The sequence below is a fragment of the Struthio camelus genome, chromosome 25 (genome assembly GCF_040807025.1).
Source record: "Struthio camelus isolate bStrCam1 chromosome 25, bStrCam1.hap1, whole genome shotgun sequence".
NCBI classification, from domain to species: Eukaryota; Metazoa; Chordata; class Aves; order Struthioniformes; family Struthionidae; genus Struthio; species Struthio camelus.
This window is the reverse complement of record NC_090966.1, coordinates 7,638,359-7,665,111: the sequence shown is the minus strand read 5'-3', so window position 1 is coordinate 7,665,111 and position 26,753 is coordinate 7,638,359. Positions and strand designations below refer to the sequence as shown.

General features: G+C 57.2%; 2 protein-coding genes across 9 annotated transcripts; both read left to right on the top strand.

The window, feature by feature from the left end:
- Positions 1–561: 561 nt before the first annotated feature.
- Positions 562–22,858, top strand: STAT3 (signal transducer and activator of transcription 3). 8 transcript variants are annotated; one of them, XM_068918870.1, is made up of 26 exons: positions 566–680; positions 7,147–7,314; positions 9,588–9,740; positions 11,154–11,300; positions 12,159–12,303; positions 12,471–12,569; positions 13,076–13,171; positions 13,272–13,353; positions 13,801–13,895; positions 14,119–14,270; positions 14,761–14,919; positions 15,046–15,138; positions 15,922–15,981; positions 16,302–16,331; positions 16,423–16,516; positions 16,600–16,647; positions 16,973–17,056; positions 17,473–17,571; positions 17,771–17,906; positions 18,152–18,204; positions 18,293–18,387; positions 18,719–18,858; positions 19,307–19,519; positions 19,847–19,889; positions 20,290–20,402; positions 20,536–22,858. In XM_068918870.1, exons 4-26 carry the CDS (start codon positions 11,173–11,175, stop codon positions 20,589–20,591), a joined length of 2,313 nt encoding a protein of 770 aa, XP_068774971.1. In that variant the 5' UTR covers positions 566–680; positions 7,147–7,314; positions 9,588–9,740; positions 11,154–11,172; the 3' UTR covers positions 20,592–22,858. The 8 variants fall into 8 exon arrangements, with proteins under 8 accessions (XP_068774966.1, XP_068774965.1, XP_068774971.1 ...); XM_068918865.1 differs by lacking the exons at positions 7,147–7,314; positions 9,588–9,740 and adding an exon at positions 10,818–10,922 and having other exon boundaries at positions 562–680; positions 19,307–19,522; XM_068918864.1 differs by lacking the exon at positions 9,588–9,740 and having other exon boundaries at positions 564–680; positions 19,307–19,522.
- Positions 22,422–26,753, top strand: LOC138062169 (uncharacterized). Its single transcript, XM_068918771.1, has 4 exons — positions 22,422–22,426; positions 22,884–22,964; positions 23,152–23,356; positions 25,521–26,753. Exons 1-4 carry the CDS (start codon positions 22,422–22,424, stop codon positions 26,751–26,753), a joined length of 1,524 nt encoding a protein of 507 aa, XP_068774872.1.

The window sequence follows — 26,753 nt, the reverse complement described above, 5'->3', positions numbered from 1 at the left end:
GCGCCCGGGCTCCCCTGCGCGGCCCCCGGCGGGCTCGGGGCCGGGCACCGGGGCTCCATGCAGGGCCGGTGCTGAGCCCCGGGCACAGGATCGGGGCCGGGCCCTGCAGCCCCGGGCACAGGATCGGGGCCGGGCCCTGCAGCCCCGGGCCGGGTCCCGGGCGGGACCGGTGCCGCCCCGCCGCCCCGGGCCAGGCTGCCGCCCCCACCCGCCCCCGGCTCGGGCGGCTCCTGCCCCTTTAAGAGGCGGTGGCCGCGGCAGCCCCGGCCGCGCGCTGACGTCACGGCGCTGCCCGGAACTCAGCTGGGTTTCCCGCACGGCCCTTCCCGCCAGTCGCCGCCCCTCCCGCCGCGACCGCGGCCGCGCCGCCTCCTCTCCCCAGCGCCGCCCCGCGGCGGGAGGGCGGCGCCGTCCGGGAACAGCCGGCACGGGGCGCCCGCCCCCTCCCCCCGCGAGGCCGCGAGCGGTGACGGGCCGCGGGGCCGGCCGCGCTGATTGGCCGCGAGGGCCCGTCCCTCGCGAGCCAGCGGGGCAGCGGCGCCGCCATTGGCCAGCCTCGCCGTGACGCGAGGCGGCGCGGGGCGGGGCCGGCCGGGCAGCAGGTTTCTCGTCAGTCGGGAGGGTCCGGACCCCGTTGGCCGCCGGCACCGGCAGCCGCCGCCGCCCCCCCGGGACCGCCGGTGAGCGCGGGCGAGCTGGGGGGGCCGCGGGTGCCGGGGGGCCCCGCGGGTGCGGGGCCCGGCTCCCCCGGTCCCGGGGGGGGCTGTGTGTCCTGGGGGCCCAGCGCGCTGGGAGCTGGGGCCTGTCGCTGCCCGGGGCCGGGGGGGCCCGCGGGTGCCGGGGGAGCCTGTGGGTGCTGCGTGCTGGGGCCTCCGGGTACCGGGGGAGGCCCGGGGGGGCCCGGGGGTGCGGGGTCCGGCTCCCCTAGTCTCGGGGGGGGCTGCGTGTCCTGGGGGCCCGGTGACAGGGGGGCCCGTGGGTGCTGGGGGCGGCCCGTGGGTGCTGGGGGGCCCGTGAGTGCTACGTGCCAGGGCTGCTGGGTGCTGGAGAGCTCGGGGTGCCAGGGCTGCGGAGTGGCAGGGTCCCCAACTGCCCAGGCCTGGTGCTGGCTGTCCCCCAGGTGATTAGTGCCAGGGCTGCTGTGGGGGGCCAGGGTGGTGGGTTGGTGCTGGGGGCGGGGGGCAGCGTACCATGACCCCTGGCTGTGGGGTTGGGGCAGGCCGCCAGGGCCCCTGGGCGCCAGGGCCTGGTGTTGGCTTGGAGCTGGGTCCGCGGCGCCGCCTTCTCCCTGATCGGCAGCGAGGCCTGCGCCTGTTCGGGGCCGAGCGGTGCGGGGAGAGGTGGGCACGGCTGCCGCCGAGGGCCAGAGCCCCTGGGAGCTGCGGGGTGGGCACGGCGCCGCTCGGGAGGGCGGCTGCAGCCGCGGCGCCAGCCTGCGGGATTCTCTGCGGGCTCAGGACGTGGCTGGGCGGAGGCAGGGGAGCGCAGCCTGGTCCCGTCTGCACGCAGACGGGATCTTTTCCAGGGAAATTTCCCTCGTGCCTTGAGTCTCCTGTGGGTCTGAAGTCTTGGTTTCTGTCGTCAGGCATGTTTGTGTTGTGCCGTCCTGCAGGCCGGCTGCACGGATGCTGGACAGTTTCGTTTTTGTTGTGAGCCAATATCGAGTTTCTGTGCCACAAACTGTGGCTGTCTCAGGATGCTCGGGCTGTGACCAGTGCCTGGTCAGCAGGGGAGGGCGTTACCCCTCTGCTCAAGGGGTTCATAATTACCACGGTAGTGTTCGACCTTGTCCTCTGGTGTTGCAGTTGCAGGTGGGGTTTGTTTCCTTCCTGCAGTTCCCAGTAAGCTCAGAGCAAATTCTTGCTGGGCTGAGCTAGTAGAAGTGGATAAGCTGCTGATGACCAAACTGACTCTAAGCTATCAAAACACTGGTTTCATCATGTGCTGTGTGTACACTCCCTGCTTCCCAAGTATGGGTGCAGAGATGGGTTTGTTAATAAGAGCACTTATGCTGTGTCAAAATATGACAAAGGTTCAAAGCCTAAGTCATCTTTTCGGTGGGGAAAAACATCTGGACTAGCAGGGCAGAAACAGAGGAGCTAAAGCTCGATCTGTTTTAATTGAGGACCTTGGGGGTCCTAATTGAGCACCTTGGGGTTTTTGACCACAGAACAGCCCTTGGGTCGTGAATTTGAGAGCACCTGAACGAGGATTTAGGGGAGAGATTCATGGATTTCTCAGTGATGCTGCTCCTGTGCCACATGCTGAGATTAAATCTTCATGATGTTGAAATGACTTATAATCAAGACTGAAAGCCTAAATGGGGAGGGTTCTGCACCAGATCAGACCAAAGTTTAAAGAACTGATTCACATCTCTAATAGAGCTATGAATTAAGGACTGCCCCTTTACCCATCCCTTGATTATAATTGCTCAAAAATGGCTTGCTTGGGATCTTAAACCAGGTTTTGGTTTAATAGCTGTTCTTGCAAGAGGTAAGATACAATGGTGAAGAGCAGCGAAGGAGAGGGTCCAGAGGAGCCTTGTCAGGGTGCGTATCTCACGTGAATATTTGAACCGTATGGCTGAACTGTATGAGTGCTCTGCAGCGACAGTCAGCTCTGCCCACCTCTCCTGCTTGCTGAGGGTCTTCTGCTCTGCTTGTTAACTTTCCGTCCCTGGGTTGCTCAGCACAACGTTGTCCTGCATCGCTTTCCCTAGGAGGAAGGGTATGTGCACCCAGCTCTTGTTCCATGTTTTGTCTGTGTGTGGCTGTGTGCCTGTGAGAGAGGGCATGGCCAAAGGCAGGTGCTGTGCACACAGAGCAGAGGCGGTGTCACAGGGCCCTTTGCCCAGAGGGGAGGTTGTGCTGTCCTAGGCCAGGTCTCGAGAAGGGCCCTGAACATGTGCATGTCAGAGCAATTGACCCCAGTTTCCATCCTGCATCTTTGATTGCTGTCAGGTTTAGTCCCCAGCGGAGTTCCTTCTGCTGCTTCCCTTGGAAGGATGGAAGGAGCGTGTAGCTGGGGCCCGGTCGCTGCCAGTCAAGGCATCGTCTCTCTGGGCGATGGTGGCGACAGCGTTACCAGCAGCTGCTGCAATGGGAGTTGGATGCTGGGATGGACCCTGCAGCGCTCCTGAGCTGCAATTAGGAACAGCCAGTTGTGGCATGTAGATTTTTCCAAAGAACTCTGCGTTGAGGCTGCAAGATCACCTGCAGCTTCCCTCTGTCCTGCAGTGTCACCCTCTTTTCACATCTCTGCATTGCTACTTCATTTTTCTACCTCCAGGGCTGGCTTTGAAAACGCTCCGGAGGAGCAGAGCCAAGTTCTCTTAATAAACAGCCTTTTTGAAATTTGCTCTTGTGTTTGCCTGGAGTAATTAGCTTTTTTATTCTAGAAGAACAGTTTTCTTGTGAGCCTGTTGATGGTTGTGTGGAACTTGGGGCAGTGAGATTCCTTGTTTTATTGCAGCCGCACAGTGCTGCTGTTTTGAAGCATTGTTGATGGTGTCTGAGTCAAGAGTTCATGACACTCTTCTGGGTGATAAATCTGTTAATATGAACTGTGCAATACTATGGGTAACTAAGCTTCATTCTGCTTGGCTAGTGTGGCAGAGGGTGAGAAGTGCCACAGTATTTTTGAGGGGCCCCTGTGGTGACCCCCCTCTGTACACACTGCCTCTGGGAATCATTGCTTCTTGTGAAGGTTGTTGTGAAGCCCCTGAAAGCTGGGGTATAGGTAAGATGTGTTCTCAGGCATGTTGCAGAAACAAGCAAGTCCATCGGGGCAGTTCTAGGATTGCCTTCCAGGACAAGCAGTCTCTGATGAAGTGAGAGGAGCTAGAGTAAGGCTATTCACGCATGCAGTAGCTCTCCCAAGCTGCTGGTGGTACTACACACCCCAGAGCGGGAGTTGTTGGGTTTCAGTCCTGGCTCCTGTGATCTACCCTTGCAGTGGAGCTAAAGGAAGATGAACTTTAGCTCTCAGGCTACTTTTAGCAACTTCATTTTGAGCTCTGTATAGCTTGTTTACCTCAGTGCTTGCATCATGCCATACTCGGCCCTGGTAGTGTCAGTTGTTCTTTGGCTCTGTTCCAGAGATGAAAGGAGAGGCTAACCACAGAGATAGACAAGCCAAGTGGAATCGGAAAGGTTCAACCCTCAGATCTTTAAATCTAGTCAAGGGAGGGTTCTTGGCGGCAGTGCTGGGCTAGAGAGAGAATCCAAGCAAAGTTTTGGGGCTATCTAGATGAAAGTTTTCATAATGCTGGCGACTTTGACAGTAACGGGTGTCAAAGGGGCCCTTTTCCCCTAGGATAATTGGTGCTTCAGGCCTGCTGGCTACTTTCTGCTGATGCTGGGAGGAGCTGGAGCTAGATCCTGCACTAAATGAAAAAACTTCTCCTCTCCAGCCCTTCAGGAGAGAGAAGAGGCCTTGAATTACCTCCTGGCTGGTTTAACGCTCCTAGCCATTCCTTTGCCTTTTCAGTTGATGGTGGGTTGGCCTCTGTCATACTGCACCTTCCCCGGGGCTGCTTGAGCTCATGTCGCCCACTGCAGCAAAGCTGTCTCAGTTGGCTCGAGCCCACGTTTTAGCGGAGCATGTCTTGAGGCTGTTGTTCTTGGCCTTGTCTTCTTGCAGCAGCGTGTGGAAGTTTTGCCAGGTCAGGCTGCTGGTGAGCTGGGGGGCTGTAAAAACTGAGCGCGATCCGCTGCTTGCGCTCAGAGATGCGCTGAGGTGGGAAGCGAGAACGGAACGAAACCGAGCCAGCGGGGCGCAGGGGTGGCTGACGGAGACGGCGTGTCTGGCTGCGGGTGCGGGTCCCAGCTCGCTGGCGGCCGCTGAGCAGGGCGGACCCGTGTGTGCGTGCGTCTGCGTGTGCTTGCGCCTGTGGGCTGCTGTGACTTCCCTCACTTCCTCAGCTGCCAGCCTTGTGAAGTTGTTTATGGAGGAATGAGGCCGAGCAGCCCGTGTTTCGGTGCGTGCGAGTTCTGTTTTTAAGGGATTGGTACGACAGAGAATGCTTCTCTGGGGCCCGTGACGGGGAGACCGTTTCCTGGAGCCAGCGAGCATGCGCTGTGGTGTGGAAACCTCGGAGGGTTTTGCGCTTGAACAGAAGCCCGGATTTGCTTGGTGGCTTGTCCAGTAGCTATTTGTAGAAGTGAGAAGTGGCTGATTCTAGTTCAAACGCCACTGTCGTACTGTAGCATGGGAACTTTTGTTTTTGGCCTTTCCGTGCTCTGCAGATTTGGGCTGAAATATTGCTCAGAAATACCCAGGCTCTGACCTTCTTTATGGAAGGTCTGCTTGGGTCAAGGACCTCAATTAAGTGAAGTCTGGTTTGTTTGCTGCCACCTAGTAGGGAAAGTCCATCTGTGAGCCGCTTTGCGCAGTGTGCGGTGGTGTCCTAGAATGAGTCCAGGGCTGATGTTCGGGCTGCCCTGGGGCGGCTATTCCAGGAAGCAGGTCTCTGCTTTGCTTTCTGTTTTGATCACTGCAGCAGCTGCCCAGCAGCACCTGTTCTCAGCTCCTTGCGAAGAGCTCAGGAGGTTTCTCTAGGAGGAGATGGGCTGGGAGAGCAGCTGCAATTTCCTGACGGGATGATTAGGCTTTTGATCTGTGCGTACCGGGGTGCTCTCAGCAGTGGTGCAATGGGAAATGAGATGGCTGAGCTCACCGGCCAGCCAGGGAGAAGGAGCTCAACCTGGTGATTTGTAGTTTTTCAGCTCCCGCCTGGCCTGTGTATTTTGGGTTTCTTTCCATGGAAAACTGTGCCCTGTGGAGGAGCTGGAGTGCTTGCCTGGAGCTAGGAAGCACCGCATGGTAACAGCCTCTAATGCTGAGGGAAAAGGGCTGTGAGTGCACAGCAGCCACCGGTTTGAAGGCGGTGCTCAGCGCTGAGCTGAGCCTGGCAGCTGCAGTCCCTGGCAAAGAGATGAATCTGCGTCAGACCAGGGAATTGGGATGCCCAGTGAGCAGCCATGAACTGCAGCTAAGGGACTCGTGGTCAGCACATACAGGAAGCTAAAGTTCTGGGCTCACAAAAGCCCTGTCAAGTAAAGCCAAGTTTTACTCTGAGATTCAAGGAATGTCTGTCCCTTTACAGACTCCTATGTGGGTTGGTTTCTTTCTTCTCATCCCTTCCACTATTATTCCATTAAAACCAGATTTTGTTCACCTGGTCTTCTCTGAAGATCGTACCTGAGGATTGTTCTTGAAGGTTAATGTCCTGTGGCTGTTGCTTCTGTCATCTGGGGCTATATGATGCAACAAAGTTCAGAAAAACTATTTAACTCTGTGTTAAGTGCCAGTGTCATTCCTTTCGCTGTGTCTCAATCTATGACAGGACGCTTCCCCTTTCTTTCCCCTTACAAACAGCATCCTGAAGGATTGGGGAAGAGAGCCATGTGCAACAAACATCAGAACAGAGTACAGTGGTGCGGGAAGTGTCAGATGGCAGTAACCTGAGGCAGTCTGTGCATTTAATAATCTTGGAAAACCTACTAGTTAAAATCAGCTCTTCATGCTGTGCAGTGACTCCTGGAGTAAGCAGGGATTTGCAGTGCGGAGGCTGGTAAAGAAGCTGTGGGTGGGCGGCTCCCAGCTGGGGCAACGTGCCTGTGGGCAGCTCTTTTGCTGCTAGAAGCTCGGGCAAACACAGCTTTGTGTGCCTGGGAGGCCTGGGGCAGTGCTCGGGGCAAGACTTAAAACTGGTGCTGTGCTCTGGCTGCCTGCGGTAGCAGTGTGGGACTAGAGAAAGACGGTGTTGTCCTCCTTCGCAGGCATTTGTCCAGGGGCTGTTTTCTGGGGATGCTTCACAGCCACAGCTCAGCTCTGGTGTTGGTATTTATCATGCACCGTGCTCACTGGTGAGGAAGAGGGACCAGGAGAGGTGAAATTGTCTTTGCCAAAGACACATATGAGACTTGTGAAGGGTGAAAGTTTTCCTGGTAGCTGCATTTTCTAATCCTACTTTTTGAATGCCTGTGGTTGGTTGAGAGTCTGCAGCAGTCCTTACAGCCAGGACCAGGGTATTAGCAAGCTCCCAGATGCCATTGTGTGCTGGGGAAGACGCTCTGCTGGCTCTTGAGGCTTCAACTTTGTTAACTCCTCTCTGTCTTATGGTAACCTGTTTGGCTCTTGCAGAAAGCAGTGACTGTAGAAGCTGTTCTTGCTGTGGCCCTGGCATCTGGTTGTTCTGTGTTCACCTGTTTCCAGCCATCCTGGAGTCCAGGGTTGGAACAGCCTGACTCGCTGCGAGGGATAAAGCTGGTCTCAAGAGGGTGGTGTGAGCTCCCTGCCATCTCTGACTCTGTGAGTGTGAAATGCGCAGGCTCTGTCGTGTTCCCTGGGATGTCAGGTGCTGCTCTTTACCTCTGCTAGCACCCCTCCAGGTGCCAGCTGGCTTCCCAAACTTTTGCTTGTCATTTAAGCGTTGGCTCCGATTTCCTTTGCGCTGGCTCCTCTGCACCCTTTGCTCTTGCAGAAGCTCCAGCAGGTTCCTGTGTTGTTGGTGCTGCCCCGGGACTGGAGCACCTGAGAGGGAGCTTTGCTCTGACTTGCTCCAGCTCTGCTGGCTTCATGCCGAATACAGGACACTCCTGGGACTACCATCTTCACTGGGCTCTGCTTGGTGGCCGCCTGTTCTCTGAGAGGCCGGTGGCATTGCCAGCCTGGTGCTCCGCTTGCAGCTGGCCTGCTGGGGCACAGGCTGCCGAGCCGTTTCCAAACCCAAGATGACGTGTCACTTGCTGGAATGACCTTTACAGAAAAGCAAATATCTTTCTGCGGGGAAGCGACTCTTTCTGTTGGTGTTTGGTAGGGCTCAATGCCTTTGCTTCCTGAGCTCAGCTTGCTGTCCCCTCATTAGTTTTAGTTTGATTTCCATTGATACAGAAGTAGCTGGCTTGAAAGTTACTCCTTCCTTGTTTCTGTTGTTTCCTGGCAGTCTCCGCCTTCTGCACTTACTGTAAGCTCTGCAGCTCCTTCCCTGCCCTCCTAGAGCAGACACAGGCATTTGCACAGTCTGGCTGGAGGGCATGTGTGTGGATGAAATTGGCACTAGATTCAAGTCTTGTACCTGTCTGTAGCGATATAGGGGGTGTAAGACCCCTTCCTCTTTCCCCCAGCAAGAAGGTAGAAAAGCTTTGGGAAACGATGCCTCTCTTGGGAGACAGAAGAGTTGTACTGAAGCTGGCCTTTTGGGAAATGTGCTTTTGTGCACTCAAATGATGCTAAAGCCAAACAGATGAAAGTTCAACTTCTAAATCTAGCCTGTGAGCTTCCTTCCCTGTGCTCTGTGAGCTGCATGCTGCCCAGCACTGGGAGCTTGGCAGCTGATGCAAGAGGTCTGATGGCATTAGTTGTTGTGTATGAAATGTGTTTTTTTTTGTTTGTTTTTTTTTTTTAACCCTGGCCTGACCCTGCAGTGTAAGGAGATGTATGGAAGCTGTGGGACGGGGCAGGAGGTGGGTCTGCAAGCAAACCTAAGCAAGGCCTGCGTACCTGTTTGAATCATGGGATCTCTGTCTCAGTGTATGAGTGCCCTCAACTACCTCTGTCCTGTTGGGGCTGGGGTTCGGCCCTGCAGGTTTACGGCTCCCAAAGTCTTCTGGGTTTTTCATGTTGCTGAAATCCTCCACGGGGATGGGAGAGGATAAAGTTCAGCTTGGCAGCTAGATCCTGTTTTTGCTGCTCTGCCTATAATCTGTTGCAAATGGCCGCAGGCTACTGCTGCCAGCGCGAGGTCCCCTCTTGGGGGGGGGGGGGGGGTCCCTCGCTGCCAGCGCAAGGTCCCCTCTTGGAGGGGGGGGGGGTCCCTTGCTGCCAGCGCGAGGTCCCCTCTTGGAGGGGGGGGGGGGTCCTCGCTGCCAGCGCGAGGTCCCCTCTTGGAGGGGGGGGGGGGTCCTCGCTGCCAGCGCGAGGTCCCCTCTTGGAGGGGGGGGGGGTCCTCGCTGCCAGCGCGAGGTCCCCTCTTGGGGGGGGGGGGGTCCCTCGCTGCCAGTGCGAGGTCCCCTCTTGGGATGTTGGATGTTTCGTGTTAATTTCACTCTGTGTGGTGAAAAGAAAATGAGTCAAATTCAGCTTCACAGCTGAGGCAACTGGGAATGAAACCTCTCTGCTGCTGTTCTCAGAAAGCTGGCCCTGGCAGGGATGGAGGGTGGGAGCTGGGGGAGGGAAGGCTAGGACCCAAAACTGCCTTTCACACTCACATTCAGCTAGATTTTGAGTTGAGTCTCTTGAGATAGAGCGGTGCTGCTGGATTCTCCGCTTGTTTATTGCTCTGGTTTCTTTATTGTTCATTTGCTATAGGCGGTTGAGGTTGCAAAAGGAGACAGTAGTTCCTTCACCAAGCGTGACTCAGCCTGACATCCACCAGTGTCATAGGGCTGCACTGGTCAGAGTGTCGCAGCTTGAGGGGCCTGGGTGGGCTAGCGCCTGGGGATGCAAATTACCACGGGTGTGAAAGGGCCTTTTTTCTCCCCAGCTAGGGTGGTTCTTTCCCCATGCTCTCCCTAATACGCATGCACTTACTACTTTGCTAATGATGTGGTTTTGGTCTGTGGTTCCATATTCTCTTGACACAGGCCCATGTGTTAGTGACGACAGCAGCGTTTGCACTTTGAGCTCAAAGCTGACGGCCAGTTGTCATGGCGAAGCTCTTATCTTGTGGGAGCTGAGCCTGGAGGTGGAAATCGGTGCCAGTCCTAGGTCTCTTTGGACTGGAGCTGCCTGTGCAGGTAACTGGGACTTGCTGCAAGCTCAGGAAGGGTTTTGCTGAACAGGAACCAACTCTAGAACGTGTGAGTGGCATCACCAAAGACTCTGGGCCTGGGCTTATCTCTCCTGATGTATGTGAAGATGTGTCTGAGAGCTCTGCAAGATCATGGGCCCAGAGTTGCACACCCAGCAAAATGGCCTGGTCGAGTGGCGTTCCCCGGGCTGGAGCCCTGGCCCTGGGCTGCCGTCAGTGGAAAATGGCACTGCCCTGTGCCTTGCTTGTGCCACGTCTTCTGGAGCCCTGGCTCTTTCCCGGGTTTGCACAGTGTGTGAGCCCCATCAGCCCTCCCTGGAGGGAGAGCAGAAATTGTGACTCAGCCTTGCAGAACTGCTTTGTGCCAGGTGGGAGCTGCAGGCCTGGTGCGGTGGTGGAGGCCACTTCTGTCTTCCTGTGCTGAGAAGGCAAAGTCTCTTGCTCTGTCCTCAGACCTTGTAATACAGGCTCCCAAGTGGCTGTGCTGCTCCGTGGGACAGGCTTGTGCTTTGCAGCATTTGGGCAGCTGGAATGAGTGCTGCCAGTCAGGGAGCTGTGGGGGACTCTCTGGAGGGGAGATCTGTGGCTCCCCACATGCTGTAATGTGAGATCCTTGCTTTGCCTTCACAAACTTTCCAGCCTTGCCTCTGGCTCAGGCTGGGTTCCTCGTGACTAGGTGACTCAAGCGGTCAAGCAGGCAATGGCAGCTTGTGTTGCGGTACGTGGTGCCTGGGCCTCTGAGCCTCCCGGGTGGGTATCAGACCTGTGCTGTGGGAATAAACACAGAAATCTGGTTCTCAGCACGGGATGAATCGTGTCTTCCAAACAAGTGGCTTTATTGCTCTGAGCAGCTGTGGACTTGTCCCCTCCTGAGGCTGAGGCAAAGCTGTGCGTCTTTCTGGTTGTGGATCATTAAGACAGATGGATCAGAGTCAGATGTGATCAGGCCTAGCTGCAAGCTGGGCATTGAGTGATGAGGAGATAAGCCTCTTGCTGCCCTCTGGTTTGGGTCTACCCCTGCCAAGGGTAAATCCAGAGTTGTGTGCTTCTGCTGCTCTCCCAGGAATGCCGGCTCGTCCCAGCATGCCCGCAGGCTTTGAACTCCTCCCCTAATAGCAGGCTCTGATGCTGCCAGCCCCTGTCACAGATCCCAGCTGTCCCGAGGGAGGTGAGCTGCAGGAGATCTGAGCCACAGACACTGTGCTGGGGCTCTGCGCCCATAATGACGCTGTGCGGGGAAGCGATCCCCCTGGCAGCAGACATCGTGCGAGGGAGGGAGCCTTCCCAACCACTGCCACTGTGCCAGTGACGTGCAGCTTGGTGTCTGCAGCTCCGTGGGGTCTTGCAAGGTGCCCACAGCCACTGCTGCTCTGACCAGTGCGTGTGCTTGTCCTGCCAGGTTTCCGGAGCCGGCCAGGATGGCGCAGTGGAACCAGCTGCAGCAGCTCGACACTCGGTACTTGGAGCAGCTCCACCAGCTCTACAGTGACAGCTTTCCCATGGAGCTCCGGCAGTTCCTGGCTCCATGGATTGAGAGCCAGGACTGGTAAGGCCTTGTGAAACTCTGGCATATAGACTTTGCTTGGGACGCTTGCCCTTTGATGCTTAGGATGAGCAGGGATTTTCCAGTATTTGTTTGGGAGGATTGACCAAAGGGAGGATTGACTGTAAATTGCTGGTCTTGTGTTCCTTTGGACCCTCGAGCTTGCACTACAGAAGGATTGGGATGATAGCGGATGCCAGCAAAGTCTGAAGGGGCTGTACCTGTTTCTCTAGGCTCCTGACCTTGCAGAACTATTCTTCATCGTTCTGGCTCCCTGTGAGACTTTTAAGTGTGATATGAAGGGGAGCAGAAGTCTGTGCATGTGGTGCCAAAGCTCAGATCTGGAAAAGGGGAAGATCCAAAGCAAAGGTGTTTCCATCCAGGGTTGATTTACACTGTCCTCTATTGTAAATGAGGCTGAAATGGAGCATCTGTTCTTGGATCCTTTTCAGAGAGCACATGGGACTCGTGAGGGAATTGCGTGTGCTGTCTGCCTGGCCTAAAGCCAGACTTGAAGCACGAGTCTAGAACATCTCTATCGCCCTGCCCTTGTGTGGACGGTCTGATGGCTGCATGTGTGGGTGAACTCAGTGCAGCCTCTGTGCACAGCCCAGGAAAGCAGGCAGTTCTAGTGGAGGAAGCTTTGTTGCAGATTGCAGTAATAGCTTAGTTTATTGATGTTAGTTAAGAAGTGCAGGCTTGCTCTGATCCTTGTTCTGGTGTAGGTTGGGAAGATTGTTGGGGCGTAAAGTGGCACGCAGGGATGGAGGGTCTGAGCAGAGCTGCCCGGTGTCTGTCATGCTGCCTTGCTCCGTTAGTCTGTGTTGGATGTCCAGGACCTTTGTGTTCTGCCTCTCGCAGGGCATACGCTGCCAGCAAGGAGTCACATGCCACGCTGGTGTTCCACAACCTGCTGGGAGAGATTGACCAGCAATACAGCCGCTTCCTGCAGGAGTCCAATGTATTGTACCAGCACAACCTGCGACGGATCAAGCAGTTTCTACAGGTGAGGCAGGAAGCACCTATTTCATTTTTAAATGCTGGTTTGGCAGGGGGAGCCTGTGCAATTCTAATGGTTTCCTCTGCGTGGTTCAAACTGCAGCCTTAAAGGATTTGAAAATCCCAGGAGTTGCATTTTTACCTACTAACTTGGGAGGTTTGGATGTTTTACAGAGCAGGTACCTGGAGAAGCCGATGGAAATAGCCCGCATCGTGGCTCGCTGCCTGTGGGAAGAGTCCCGGCTCCTCCAGACAGCTGCAACTGCAGCCCAGGTAAGTGGCTCGGGGGCAAGTGGTGTCCTGGGATGGCCCTTTCTTGCTGGCTGCCCAGCAGTGCTGGGCAGGTGCTCCATGCTGGGGGGAAGTTGCAGTCTGAAGCTCCCTGCTTGCTTTCTTCAGTAATGATAGATCTTTTGTCCTGAAAGAGATGATTGAATTGCAGTGGTTGGTGACTTGCCTCCTGCTGTCCAGGCAGCAACCACTTTCTGCCAGTATGTACCCTGCATGCTCTCTCTCTGGGATGGCTGTTTACTTTGGTGTGCATTCATCTCTCCTGTACCTCTGCTCTCTTGGAGAATGTCAGAGCCTTGAGTGGGGTGTGCCCTGCACTGTGTGCCTAGGGGTGCAGTCCTGTAGCTAATACTGCAAGCGAGCAAGCAGCTGCACTGGGTTTTGTTAGTGAGGGAGTGAAGGCTCTCCCTGCAAAGCCCCCTCAGGGTGGGAGGGGTGTGTTTCTGGGTCCTAGGCCTTGTTCCAAGTCCTCCTTGTATCCCCTGCAGCAAGGGGGACAGGCAACACATCCGACAGCAGCTGTAGTGACAGAAAAGCAGCAAATGCTGGAGCAGCATCTGCAGGATGTGAGGAAGAGGGTGCAGGTATGTGTGTGCTCCCTAGGCATCTTCTCCTTTCCCAATGCTACTAGGAGCACCGTGATGATTTAGTGCTTTGAACAAATCTACATCTCTGGCCTTGCAGGATCTGGAGCAGAAGATGAAAGTGGTGGAGAATCTCCAAGATGACTTTGATTTCAACTACAAGACTTTGAAAAGCCAAGGAGGTAATGGAAGCTCATTAGCAACTGGCAAACCAAAGCTTTTCCTGTAAGGAAAAGTGCTGGAGGGTGTGTTCCAGCCCTCCCAGTGTACCCTTCCAGGGAAAAAGGGTAGCTTAGGCTCAGGGCGTTTGCATGGCAATTGAAGGAATCTTGTTTTTGTTTCTGCCACTGACAGGGCCTCCAGGGGAGCTGAAACAGAGCTCTGCCTGATTTGGGTGCAAATAGAGAACTGGCATGTAGAGGTGATATCCCTGCTATGCATGTACTGAAGCCAGCAAGATGCTTGGAGGCTGTGGTGGCAAAGGCTGTGAGGGATTACTGCTTAACGATTGACAGCTTTCTAGGGGGCCTGCTTCTTTGCAATTGACTGTGGAAGTTTCCTGTTTGTGTGATCCTTGGGAAGGTAGGAGTTCACGTACTTGGCTGAAGCTTTCTCTCCTCTCTGTGCAGACATGCAGGATCTAAATGGAAACAATCAGTCAGTGACCCGGCAAAAGATGCAACAGCTGGAGCAGATGCTCACAGCGCTGGACCAAATGCGAAGGGTATGACCTGCATGTGCTCATGAGTGACTAGCCCTCCAGATCGCTCTGTGGTGCAGAGGTGCCATCTCTCTGGGATATGGGTTTGGTGCTCGTATGTGGCCAGCTCTGTGAGAGCAGAACTGGAAGTATAACCCTCGGTGACCTCTTTCTTGTCTGAGGGTGTGAAACTTGTAGATCTTGAAGGGAGTCAGGGTGCTGATGGTCCTGGTTTCTTTCTTGATAGGGTATTGTGAGTGAGCTTGCTGGACTGTTGTCAGCCATGGAGTATGTGCAGAAGATGCTTGCAGATGAGGAGCTGGCAGACTGGAAGAGACGGCAGCAAATCGCCTGCATTGGTGGCCCACCCAATATTTGCCTCGACCGGCTTGAGAACTGGTAAGGAAGCTGGCTGGGAGTTGCATCAATCTTTCAAGAGGCTACATTCAAACACCTGCAATGGAAATGATCTCTCTGCCTCTGGGATTGTCCTTGCAAAATGGCCACTGATGCCCACAAGCATAAACATAATCCGCTAGTCAGATTGATCCTGAAATAAGGGACACTATTGCAGGTGTCCACTAGCCCTAGGCCTGTGGGATTTCCAAGGCTGCTGTAAGGAGTTCCTGTTACCATGTGGCTATATCTGAGCCCTTGGCAGGTGTTTCTCTGCAGAACTCAGGTTCATGCAGATTTCTTCTTTAGTTTGTGGCCTAAAGAAACGCACTGAGTTGGTAGCCACAGGCTGTTCTGTTCCTGCTGGTTTGGTGTAGAGATTCTCTTTTTGTGCACCAGTGAGGGAAGAGAAGGACTCTGTGTAGTCTGCGATTATGCAGGGACGTATGGCTTGGCAGCCAGAGCTAACAGAGGTCCTTCCTGCCTTCCCTAGGATAACCTCTCTTGCGGAATCACAGCTACAGACCCGGCAGCAGATCAAGAAGCTGGAAGAGCTGCAGCAGAAAGTATCCTACAAGGGTGACCCCATTGTCCAGCACCGGCCCATGCTGGAGGAACGGATTGTAGAGCTGTTCAGGAACCTGATGAAAAGGTGCTGAGGGCTGGGAAGGAGCTGTCGGCACCCTGGGTTACAGGGAGCATGGGGAGGGGTGAGCAGCCAGTGTGCTGGGATGGGGTCTGAGATGTGATTGCAGTCCCTTGCGTTTTGTCCCTGCAGTGCTTTTGTTGTGGAGAGGCAGCCCTGCATGCCGATGCACCCTGACCGGCCCTTGGTCATCAAAACCGGCGTGCAGTTCACCACCAAAGTCAGGTGTGTTGCTGGTCCCCGCAGTGTCTCTGTGCTGGAGGTGTGGGAAGGGAGCTGAGCAGTGGGGAAACTAGGAGCTCTCTCCAAAGGAAACGCTGATGTGGATGCAGTCTCCGTCTTGTCTGGGGAATGCTGGGAGGCTGGGAGGGAACGAATCCCTGCAAGCTGGCTCTGCTGGTGTGCAGCCGGGTGACTCAGTGCAGTTATGGTGACTGCTGGGCTGGGAATCTGCAGCATTCCTGGAGGCAGCCGGGGTTCTGGTAAATCCTGCTGTGGGGGCGGGAGGAAGGAAGTGTCAGTGCTTCCCTGGCCAGCTGCCTCTCTGCTGGTCTGTGTCCCTTGCAAGCCTCTGCAGAGAGCTGCTCCTGCTCTGAAGCCGAGCTCTGCCCTGGAGCATGTTCATCGTGTCTCAGCTGTGCTCCAGTTGCCCCCTTCATATGCAGAAGTATCTGGCAACAGAGCAGTGCAGATGGTGCTCATTCAGAGCAGATGTCTCTTCATGATGTGGGCAGCAGTCAACAGCTGAAACAGGTTCTGCATTAACACCTCCCCTATTCTAGGGATAGTGGTGAGTCCTGTGTGCAGACTGATTCAGAGAAGCTGGCTAAACTGTGTAACACTGTGTCCCGGTGGACCATGGTGCTGCCAGGCTAGGCATGCACACAGTGTTGCTGTTCATCCAGCCCCAGTCTCTTCCACAGTTTATGCCAGGTTCTGTTTTTAACTGGAGCTGTTTGCACGTGCAGGATGTTCACGCTGACTTGCACATCTTCTGGCTCTTTGCAGGTTATTGGTCAAGTTTCCAGAATTGAACTATCAGCTGAAAATTAAAGTCTGCATTGACAAGTGAGTTCTGTGATCCTGGTGGCAAGTGGATGGAGTGACTGGGATGAGACTTGTTGTTCCTGCTGTCATCGGGTCTCCATCCCTGTGCCAAGGACCAGCATGACCCTGAGTAGAAAGGGAGTAGCATGGTCTGCTCCCCTGTGCAGGGCAGCAATGAGTCCTAGGGTTCAGCCTTGAGTGCAGGGCACAGGCTGTGGGACTGATGTTGCAGTGCCGCTAATCCCACGCACTAGCTCCTTTGGTGCTGCATTTTGCTGCTGCTTTGTGTCTATGTGGGAAGGCTAGCACCTTGACTCTGTGCTCTCTCTCCCCTTTCCTAGGGACTCTGGTGATGTTGCAGCCCTTAGAGGGTAAGTGGAATGCTGCTTCTGGCAAGCATTTTACCCTGTGTTAGCTCTGAGGTGTGCTCTGTTAGCCACACTGTGTCTTTGCTCTTTCAAGATCCCGGAAGTTTAACATCCTGGGGACAAATACCAAGGTCATGAACATGGAAGAGTCGAACAATGGCAGCCTCTCAGCAGAGTTCAAGCACCTGGTGGGTACTGTGAGCTCTCAGGACTGTTCTTATTAAGGCCTTGTGCCTAAGCTGTTGCTTTAGCCAGTTTCTTCTCTTTGCAGACGCTGAGGGAGCAGCGATGTGGTAATGGAGGAAGAGCCAACTGTGATGTAAGCGCTGAGCCAGGGCAGTGCTGGGGAAGGGGCCCCTGGTTAGGAGAGCTGGCCAGTCTTTGTTTGACAGCTCTGCTTGGAGCACCCCTAGCGATCTCCTCTTGTCTACTGGCTCTGAGTCTCGTTCCATGACGAGCAGCTAAACCACAGAAAGGGGAAGCAGGGACACAGCCCTCAGAGGGTGTTCACAGGCACCCTCTGATGTGTTGGCAGCTGCCAGACCAGCAGCAGGGACCTTAGCAGCAGTGCTGGCCCCAATGGCCAAGTGTCTCCTGGGTGAGGCTGAGCACCCCTGTGCTCACTGTGTCCTCTTCCACCATAGGCCTCGCTGATAGTCACTGAGGAGCTGCACCTCATCACCTTCGAGACAGAGGTTTATCACCAGGGGCTGAAGATTGACCTAGAGGTGAGTTGTGGGTTAGCTGCCCCTCTCTGTAGCAAGCCAGGCCTGGGTGCAGAGGAAGCATCTCTGAGAACACTTTAAGATGAAATAGAGTTGCAGCTGTTTGTGGGCCTGGCTGAGCTGTGGCTTGGCCTGTGCTGGACACGTGTCTGCTCTTCCAGACTGGCTGGGGAAGGCCTACTGGGAAGAGGCAGGGAGCACAGCCAGCTGCTGGTCATGATGGAGAAGGCTGTAGGGCTGGGGAAGCACTTGGCTAGAGGGGTGCCAAGGGCCATTGCCATGTGGCTATGCCTTCCCATGTACAGGCCACATTGCACAGAGAATGGGGTGGGAGGCGCTTGTTTGAGGCTTGCTGTCCTGCAGGGCAGTTCAGGGCCCTGTGAGATGTCCCAGCCTATGGTCACATCCTGTCTTTGCAGACCCACTCACTGCCAGTTGTGGTCATCTCAAACATCTGCCAGATGCCCAATGCCTGGGCATCCATCCTGTGGTACAACATGCTGACCAACAACCCCAAGGTAGGACCTGGTGCTGTGGGGCTGGGCGGCAAAGATGAGGTGCAGGCTTTTGGGGCAGATACCCCAAGCAGCCAGACTGCAGGTAGAGAGAGGAAGTGATGAGGGAAGCTGTGGCCCAGCAGTGGCAGCAGGGCTGAGTAAGGATCTGGCCCCTGCCTATGTCCAGTGCCCTGCTCAGGCTGTGTATTTCCTTGTGCAGAACGTGAACTTCTTCACCAAGCCCCCCATCGGGACGTGGGACCAGGTGGCAGAGGTGCTGAGTTGGCAGTTCTCCTCTACCACCAAGCGTGGTCTCAGCATTGAGCAGCTGACAACGCTGGCAGAAAAACTTCTAGGTAACCACTGTCCCGGGTGTCCTGCTTATCCCTGCCGTCCCTAGCCACCCTCAGGGGTGGCTTCTATGGGAACCGTTTGTAAATCCAATATGGTGGTAAGACTGTATGGTTTGGGAAGGGAGCTTTACTTTTTAATTGCTTGATTTTTCCCTGAAACACTGCAAACCTTGGGCTGCTGCCTGGAAATGGTGTCTTTGGAAGAACATCTCTATCTAAACGTTGATGCTCCTGTTTTTCTCTGCTAGGGCCAGGTGTGAATTACTCTGGCTGTCAAATCACCTGGGCCAAGTTCTGCAAGGTATAATTCCCCTTTCCTCCTCCATGTGTCTTCCCGTGGCTGTCCACTGTCCAAGCTGCATTCACAACTTCTCTGCGCTCTTCCTCAGGAGAACATGGCTGGCAAAGGCTTCTCTTTCTGGGTCTGGCTGGACAACATCATTGACTTGGTGAAGAAATACATTCTGGCGCTGTGGAACGAAGGGTGAGCCTCACCCAGTGTCAGTCCGGTGACCCTTTGGTAGGGCTGGGCCTTGGGAGGATCCCATGAACCCTGTCCCCAGGAAGGTGGGGGTGGCTTGTTCCAGGTGCAAGCAGTGGGATCTCCTGGGATGCCTCTTTGCTCTGAACCAACCGACAGGGCCTGGACCAAAAACCCTTCCTGGCACCGAAATGCCTAAAAGCACTACTGGTCCTGAGGCTGGGCCCTGCAGCTGCCTGAAGCTGTGCAGTGCAGAGAACTGGCAGGACTCATGCCCTGGAATAGCTGCCCCGGTGTGCCCCTACCCTGGCACGCTCTTTTCCTTGCTCTCCAGGTACATCATGGGGTTCATCAGCAAGGAGCGGGAACGAGCCATCCTGAGCACCAAGCCACCGGGAACCTTTCTACTACGGTTCAGTGAGAGCAGCAAGGAAGGTGGCATCACTTTCACCTGGGTGGAGAAGGACATCAGTGGTACGTTTGCTCCTCCTTCCCCTGCTGCCCTGGCCGTAGTGTTTTGCTCAGCCAGTGTTCCTGGCTCTGAACATGGCGTCATCACCGATGATATTTGTCCTTAACCTAGGGAAAGGGCCTTGCCAGGACAAGGTTAAAGTCTCTGAGCACTCCCCTGGGTGCTTCTTGCTGGTCTCTGCATGCTGGGTGCCCCTGCCCATGTGCTGCCAGCATGATGCAGTTTTCCCAGGTGCTGAAACTGCCTGGCAGGTCTCTGCCCTGTGGCCTGCTGATGCCTCTTGATGCTGATGTGCTGCAGCCCAAGTGCATACAGCAGCTCTGCTGTGCTGAGCATGATCCCAGGCTGGTCTGTCTTGTCCCTGCTACTCCTGTGGTGTTTGAGGAAGGCCTCTGCCTTTGTTTGAGGAATGCAGGTATCTTGCCCTGTGTCAAAAGTCTCCTTGTACAGGGAAGACCCAGATCCAGTCCGTGGAGCCTTACACCAAGCAGCAGCTAAACAGCATGTCATTTGCGGAGATCATCATGGGCTACAAAATCATGGATGCTACCAACATCCTGGTGTCCCCCCTTGTGTATCTGTACCCGGATATCCCAAAGGAAGAGGCATTTGGGAAGTACTGTCGCCCTGAGAGCCAAGAACACTCTGAAGCTACAGACTCAGGTAGTCGTTGACTTTCTGTGTTCTGATGCCACTCGTGCGCGAGCTGGCGAGTTGCGTGGGGTTGCTCCAGTGACAGCTCCGAGGTGGAAGAGCTGTCAGTAGCTGGAGGATCCTGACATAGGTCATGGGAGGGCACAGCCACAGCTTGAGACTAGCGCTTGGGAGCACGTTCCTTGGCACAGCCCATGCAGGACCATGGCAGTGTGTGAGGGATGAGCAGCCGCTGTGTGGGCGCGTGCTGTCTGCAGGGCTGTGCCCTTCCACGGAGGGGAATAGAGCTGGCTTCCTCCTTTGACAGCTGGTGACAAGGCTGCTCTTCCTCTGCAGGTGCTGCTCCGTACCTGAAGACCAAGTTCATCTGTGTCACCCCGTGAGTGTTCCTATGAGGGGTATCTAAGCACAGGGCTGCTGCCCAGGGGGAGCGTTCATGCGTGCAGCCCTGCTTGAGGGGGTTTCTTACCCACCACTGCTTGGTTGCTCATGGTGGTTGGGGCGCCCTTGACTTGGACTGTTCTGCCCCTGTGCCATGAGGTTTGCAGCCTGGGTAGAAGGAGGCCACAAAGGGAGTCTGAGCCAGGCTCCAGCCCTAACCATGGGTGTTCCTCTCTACTTGGCTTTTTCCTTGCATTTTGGAGAGCCCTGCTCTTGGGACCTAGGCTATCCTGTGCCCTGAGGTGGGTGGTGGGTAGTGGTATTTGAGAGAGCTCTGGCCACCGCTCCAGCCACAACCTGACTCATGCGGTTTGTGTTCCCTTCCCTCCCTCTGACAGCACCTCCTTCAGCAACACCATCGACCTGCCCATGTCTCCACGCACCCTGGACTCGCTCATGCAGTTTGGCAATAACAGCGAGGGAGCAGAGGCCAACGCAGGAGGCCAGTTTGGTGGGTCTGGTGGGCTACAGCGCCTGAGAGGGGAGAGCCTGGCTGCAGGCAGAGCTCTAGGGGTCAAGACTCGGGCCCTCCGGGTCGCTGCAGGCACACAGGCCCTGTAACCTCTCGCTGTGTCTCCCTGCAGAGTCGCTGACCTTCGACATGGAGCTGACCCCAGAGTGTGCTTCTTCACCAATGTGATGTGCTCCACCGGTGCTCTCAGGGCCTTCCCAGGACTCAGGCTTCCTGGCACCAAATAGTTCCCCCAGTCTTGCCCTGCTAGGTCGCGTTTGCTGTGGGCCTTTTCTTGGGAGGAGCTGGGGGCTGTGGTCCTTGCCACCAATTTCCTTGTTTGACCCAAGTGAACAACCACCTCTCCATGGTGGTGCCATTGGTCTCTTTGGGGGGAGGGAGGATAAACCTTTTTCTATTACCTTCCGTAACACAGTTTTTTATTGTTGTTTTGCTCATTCAAGTGCCTATCAGCCTCCAATTGCAGCCTCAGTTTTTTACAAATGCTCCTGCAGCCCCTGTTGTGCTGCCTTGCTGTTTAAAGCTGCTTTTCTGACTGCCAGTGTCTAAAAGCCCATGAAGATCTTTTGAATCTGGATTTGCCTCCAGGTAGCTGAGAGGGGATTGGCCAGTGTTAGCACAGTGCATTGGGTAACCCATGTTGAGACAACGGAGGGTCTAGCTTGCAGAGTCTCCACCAGCCTTCTGAGAGCTGATGGCAGAGTATTCTTGTCTCTGCACCTTCTGCCGACCCTGGTTTTGGCCAGGTGGACCAGCAAGCAGCTCGGAGGTAGATGGGCCCAGATGCTCCTGTCTTTGTGAAGGTAATGGTTCTACTAGACTCCGCCTGGGCTTTGCTGCCAGCAGGGAGTTTTGGTAACTGCCTGTTCTTGCTGCCAGCTTCCTGGTGCAGGCAGAGAGATCCAGCTGGGTCCAGTAGCCCCAGGTCTCCTGCTGGGACAGCTAGTTTTCCCTGCAGTGCAAGGAGTGCCCTGGGGAAGGGCGATGAAGTGTCTCAACACCAGTGCATGCTTGTGAGTGTGCAGCATTCGCATCTCAGATCTGTTCTTGGTTTTTTTAGGACCTGGGGATAACCAGGCTGGCCATTCTGACTAGCTGGCCCCTTGATCAGACTAGCGACAGGAGCAAGATTGCACTTCTCTCTCTGTCTAGGCAGAGTTAGACCTACCAGACCCTGGTGAAGAGTGGGATGCTGCTGGATCCAGCCTGACCTGCAGTGGGTGGCCAGGCTTGGCCCTCCCTAAGCCCTTTGATATGGCTTATGATGTCCCAGCTGGTGGATTTACAGCTTCTCAGGGGCTTTACATGGCATTTTTGTTGGGTGTTGGCTGTCAGCATTAAGCTAGGAGGTGGCAAGGGTTGAAGGGAGCAGGGTATATGTAGGGGGAGGAGTCTGCTGTCAGCCAACACTGGACACAGATCATGTGGGTGTTGCAGGTTTCTTTGCTCCAGGGGTCGAGGAAAGTTGTGGTTCTCCATTTCTCCAAATGGGGGGAGCCCTTCTGCCCTTTCCATGCGATGGGTTTTGGTTCCCATCCCTGATCTAAACAAGACACTGATGAGCAAGAAAGGGGAGGGAGAGGCAGTGTGGGAGCTGCCGGCCTCCCAGAACAGCATCTGGATGCTCCTTATCTTACCAGGGGGCTTGGCTGCCCGGTGTGGGGAGCAGTGGGGTAGCATGGGGGGGTTGCATGCTGTGCTCTGTCCGTCCCTGCGCTTTGGAGCAGGGCTGTGAGAGCCACATGCGCTGAGGTTGTGTCCAGGCTGGGCGCTGCAGTGGGTCACATCAGCAGAGCACCATTTTACTGGGAAACAGCCCAGGGTTTTACAGGTCTCTGACGTGTCTTAATTTGGCTCCGGGCAGAGAGAAGTGCTAAATCATTTGTAGCAGTGACAATGCTGTGGGCTGTTGTGGAGCAGGTTGGGCCCCTATCTTGTGCACCTTCAGAGCACAGGGTGTGTTGCTGGTTTTACTGTGTTACTGTGCAGTAAAGACCCATGGGGTAAGCTCAGAGCCCTGCGACAGCGGCTGCGCTGCCCTGGTCAGGATCCCGCTGTACAAGCAGGCTGGTGTCAGCTGTGCAGGGGCCGAGAGGGCAGTGCGGTGGGTGGGCTCCGTCGAGCGTGCTGTGCCTGGTAGCAAGGGAAGGGAGCAGGGGCTGTGGCGTCCAGGTCAGCCCCCTTAGCTGTGCGTGGCCAGGGAAAGTGGCTGGGCTGCCCGTGGGGACAGGAGGGCCCTTTGAGCTTGGTAGGTGCTCAGAGGAGACAAGGGCTGTGCCCCCTGCCTGCCTCTGTGCTCTGCACATAGCTGCCTCCAGCTGCAGTCAACATAGTCCTGGGCAACAGTCAATACTGTAAAAAAATTTTATTTTTTGTATATTTTATTGCTGTATCTACAGGCTTTAACTTTCTCCAAAATAAAGGTTCTAAAGTGACGTGCTCTCCCGGGTGTGAATTCAGCTGTGTCCGCGCCTGCGTGCGGCATCTGTTAATCCTCCTCCAGGAACTAGGGGCCTCTGTCAGTGAAATGCCGGCGCAGACGTGAGTGCTGTGGTTTGCTCGGTGCGAACCAGCCCGTGCTGGTGCTGTCTGCACCTGGGCCTGCCCCACTGCCCAGCGCACATGGGTCAGCCCATCTCGGGCTGCCCATCTTATCTGAGCGTGGCAAGGCTGCTTCCTGCAGCGAGGCGCGGGAGGGCTGGCGGGGGACGGCTGTATCTTGGCGCAGCAGCACGCAGGCTGGTTTCTGTCTGGGCGAGAGCAGCGCCTGGCTCTCCTGCTTGCGTAAAGGAAACAGTGCCAGTGTGGGAGGCCCCTGTCTCTGCACTGCAGCTGCTGGGGCTCCACGCGGGCTTCCCTCTGCGGCCGCCTGCCCGCGGCAGCTCAGGGCACGGGGGGCCGTGGACCCTCTGCTCTCCAGGAAGGGTGCTGGGGTGAGCTGACCTCAGGGCCGGGGCTGCCGCGGGGCTGGGGCTGGGAGCGAGGGGCTCTCCCGAAGCTGGGATGCTCCTTTGCTGCAGCGGGGCCCCGGGCACCGCTTCCCGCTGCGGGCACTGCGCTCTCGGGGGGCCGCTGGGTGCCTCTGCCCCGGGAGTGGAGAAGGCTCCCAGTGGAGGTGCTGCGTTATTCCCCTGTGGCTGTGTCTCCAGCTGCGGTGGGATTTTCCACCACCGCTGCTTCTCCGTTGTGGCTTTCCCATGGAGGGGGAAGGGGCTGCAGCTGCAGCAGTGGGCATGGGCTGGGGAAACGGGGACAGAACCGCAGTAAACGCTTCCCCAGGCGCTGGCTTGGCTCCCTGGGGCTGTGTCCAACCCCAGCCCCTGCAGTGGGGCCAGCTGTGTGCCCTGGCCCAGGCTGGAGGGCACTAGCATTGGGGGGGCAGCAGGGACCTGCGGGTGCAGGGCTCCGGTCCCTGGCTGCAGCGTGGGCCTGGCCTGCCCTCTCGTGGGGATGCACCGGAGTGCTGTCGAGTGCTCCCAGCGCCCTCCCCCAGCTGGGCACTGCCCCCTGCCCTTCTCCGGGGGGGGGAGACCCCTGTCCCCTTGCAGGGGGAGGCAAGGGGTGCTGCACTCTGGGCTCGTGCCCCCTCTGCGATGGGGGCTGCAGAGCGACTCAGGGAGCAGGTCCGCGTGCACCCATCTTCCCGCCCTTGGCCAGGGTATGCTATGGCAGGGTGCTTGCAGCACAGCCAGGCCTTTGCCCCTCGGCAGATAAGGAAGAAGACAAAAATACTGCTTTATGGGGTGCTTGCAGAGAGATGTCATGCCTGGGCTGGGCTGAGAAATGGGGCCAGAAATGCTGGTAATGGGGCCTTGGCCTGAGCCGAGTGGAGGGATAAGGGGATCTGCCGAGGACCGTGGTCATCCTGGCTCTGCAACCAGGTCTAAGCGCCCCTCGGTGTCCTGGAGAAGGTGGCAGATAAACTCCCTGTTTGGGGCTCATAACCCTCAAAAGCAGCCTTGAGACGGGCAAGGGTAGCTGGCATGGTGAGGGACACGCTTCCTCCAGTAGCACCTGCTTGATCTGCAGCGTCCCGCGCCCGACGGCGGCTCTGCCCGCCCCAGGGAGCACGGCGCGAGGCCCAGAAGGGCTGGGGCAGAGCCGTACGCCTGGTGTCCCCTCCACCGCGACGGTGGCACCGCGCTTTAATGGGTGGCGCTGGCTGCAGGGCGCCCGCGTCTGCCGCGAGGCTTCACCCTGGAGCTGCCGGGCGGCGGTGGGGCTCTGGTGAGGCCAAGAGGGAGAGATTACTGCTCTGTCAGGGCAGGATTAGCAGGGGGATTTTTCATGCAGGTCATGCTCAATAAATCCCCTGTAGGAGCTGCTGCCCTGGGCTAGCTCGTCTCGTGCTCTCGCCTGCTGGCAATGGCCCTTGAGCTCCTGGCTGGCTAACGCAGGGGCGGCCGGGTACCCCTGCCACCGGCGCAGGGGCCAGCACAGCCCCTGGCCCCTCTCCTCCCTCCCCTTTGCCGTCTGGCTCTGGGGGGCTGAGATTTAAGCCAGACCAACCGGAGGGTCTGCAGGGGGCTGCCAGCCCCCTCCCTACCCTGCAGGCAGCCAGCCGTGGGGCTGGTGCAGCGGGAGCGTGGCCTCCCTTTTCCCGCTGCTTCCCCACCTGCCTCTGCCAGCTGCAGGTTGCCCTGGAAAACCCCCGGAGAAAGAATCTTCTTACTGATATGCAAAACCTGGGGTTGTCATAGCCGTTGTTGGGAACACCTTGTCCCACCCCGCGGTCCCGCAGATAAGTGGTTTCTTATCTCCCTGCACTTGCATGCTCTGCTACGTCCCTGTAGGAACCTGCTCCCCAAGGTGGGTTTAGCCAGGCCTGGCCCCTTGACTGACTCCCCTTAATGAGGCTGCTGCTCCAATCCCGACTGTTGCCGCTGTGAGCGCTCCAGGTGGCAGAGCAGTTGGCAAAGGCAGCGACCTGATTTGCAGCAGGCGCAAGCGTCTGGTGGAGCTCCCTGCTCGGAGCCAGCCCAGCCGGAGCGCCCACATCCCGCACAGGCGCCGCGGACCAGCGCCTGGAGCACCAGGCGGCTGCGCCCAGTCCAGGTTGGGCCTTGCACCCGCCTAACCCGGCTGGTTTCTGCACAGGTTTATCCTAGGTGCAGGGCTGGGCTCCTTGCCTTCTCCCTGCCCACATGTAATCCTACCTGGCCGTGTTGGAGCAGCCAGGGCTGTGGGAGGCCTGAGTCCAGCCGGAGCGAGGATGCACAGCGGGAAACACTTGCAAACTTCAACCCAGTGCCAGCCAGGAGGGCTCTGAGCTGGGCACCAGCTGCTTCGTGGCTGCCGTGGCGCAGCGGTGCTTCTGCAGGACCTGGCGCTGCTCTCGCCCCGCTCTCCCTGCCCCGTGCACCACTCCAGCCACGCGTCCTGACCGGGCGCCCAACCTTGCACAGCCCAGGGCCCCTGGCTACCAGGAACGCGCTTCCCCCAGCAATTTCCCTCCACACCAGCAGCTGCCTCGTGCAGAGCTGGCAGCACCGGCCTCCCAGCAGCTTCCCCTCCGGCGGTGGCAGCGAGCGCGCAGCTCCCAGCAGCGCGACAGTGTCTGGCAGCAGCGTGGCAGCACCCGCTGCCACTCCGCGGGGTGCTCTTGGCCTGTCTGCGAGGCCAGAAGAGAGGAAAGTTGCAGGAAGTGGCGTCTCGCATCAGCACAAAGTCAATCAGGTGACTTGCAATTTTGGATCTAACGGGACTCGAGGCAGGGGCACCGGAGTGCCCGGCAGAGCCGGGCTGCAGCGGGACTTCTCCGTGCGCGGGGGAAATCTGGTCCCCGGAGAGCCGCCCAGCTCCCGTGGCTTGGCCAGGGCTGGGCTGCGCCTCCATGCGCCGAGCTGGCACCGCTGCCGGCGGCGGTGCTGCACCCCCAGCGCCGGGCGCCGCCGAGCCGCCGGCTCTCGGCGTGCCTCGAAGCGGGTCACTGGGGCAGCTTTGCTCCTTCCCCGCTGCACCTCTCCGAGGCAGCACAGCAGGGAAGGGACCGGCCCCGGCCGGCGCCTGCATCAAACACGCACGCGGATTAGGGGTTTCCAAAGGCGGATAAGCTGCTCGGGCCACGCAGGCTGGCGTGACAGGGGGACAGCCCCGCGGAGGAGGGCGGCCGCCTGCCGGGGCGACCCTGGCAAGGGGGGAGCCCGGACCAAACGGACGGCGGCGGCAGGGAGCAGCGGCTCCCACGGGGCCGGCTGCAGCCCGCGTTGGCGGACGTGGGTAGTGGGAGGCTGCTGCCGGCCTGACCCGCTCTGCTGCTGCTCCTGGGGCCGAGCCGCGGAGGGGGGACGGGGATGCCCAGGCTGCTCCCGCTGCAGACGCGCTGGCTGA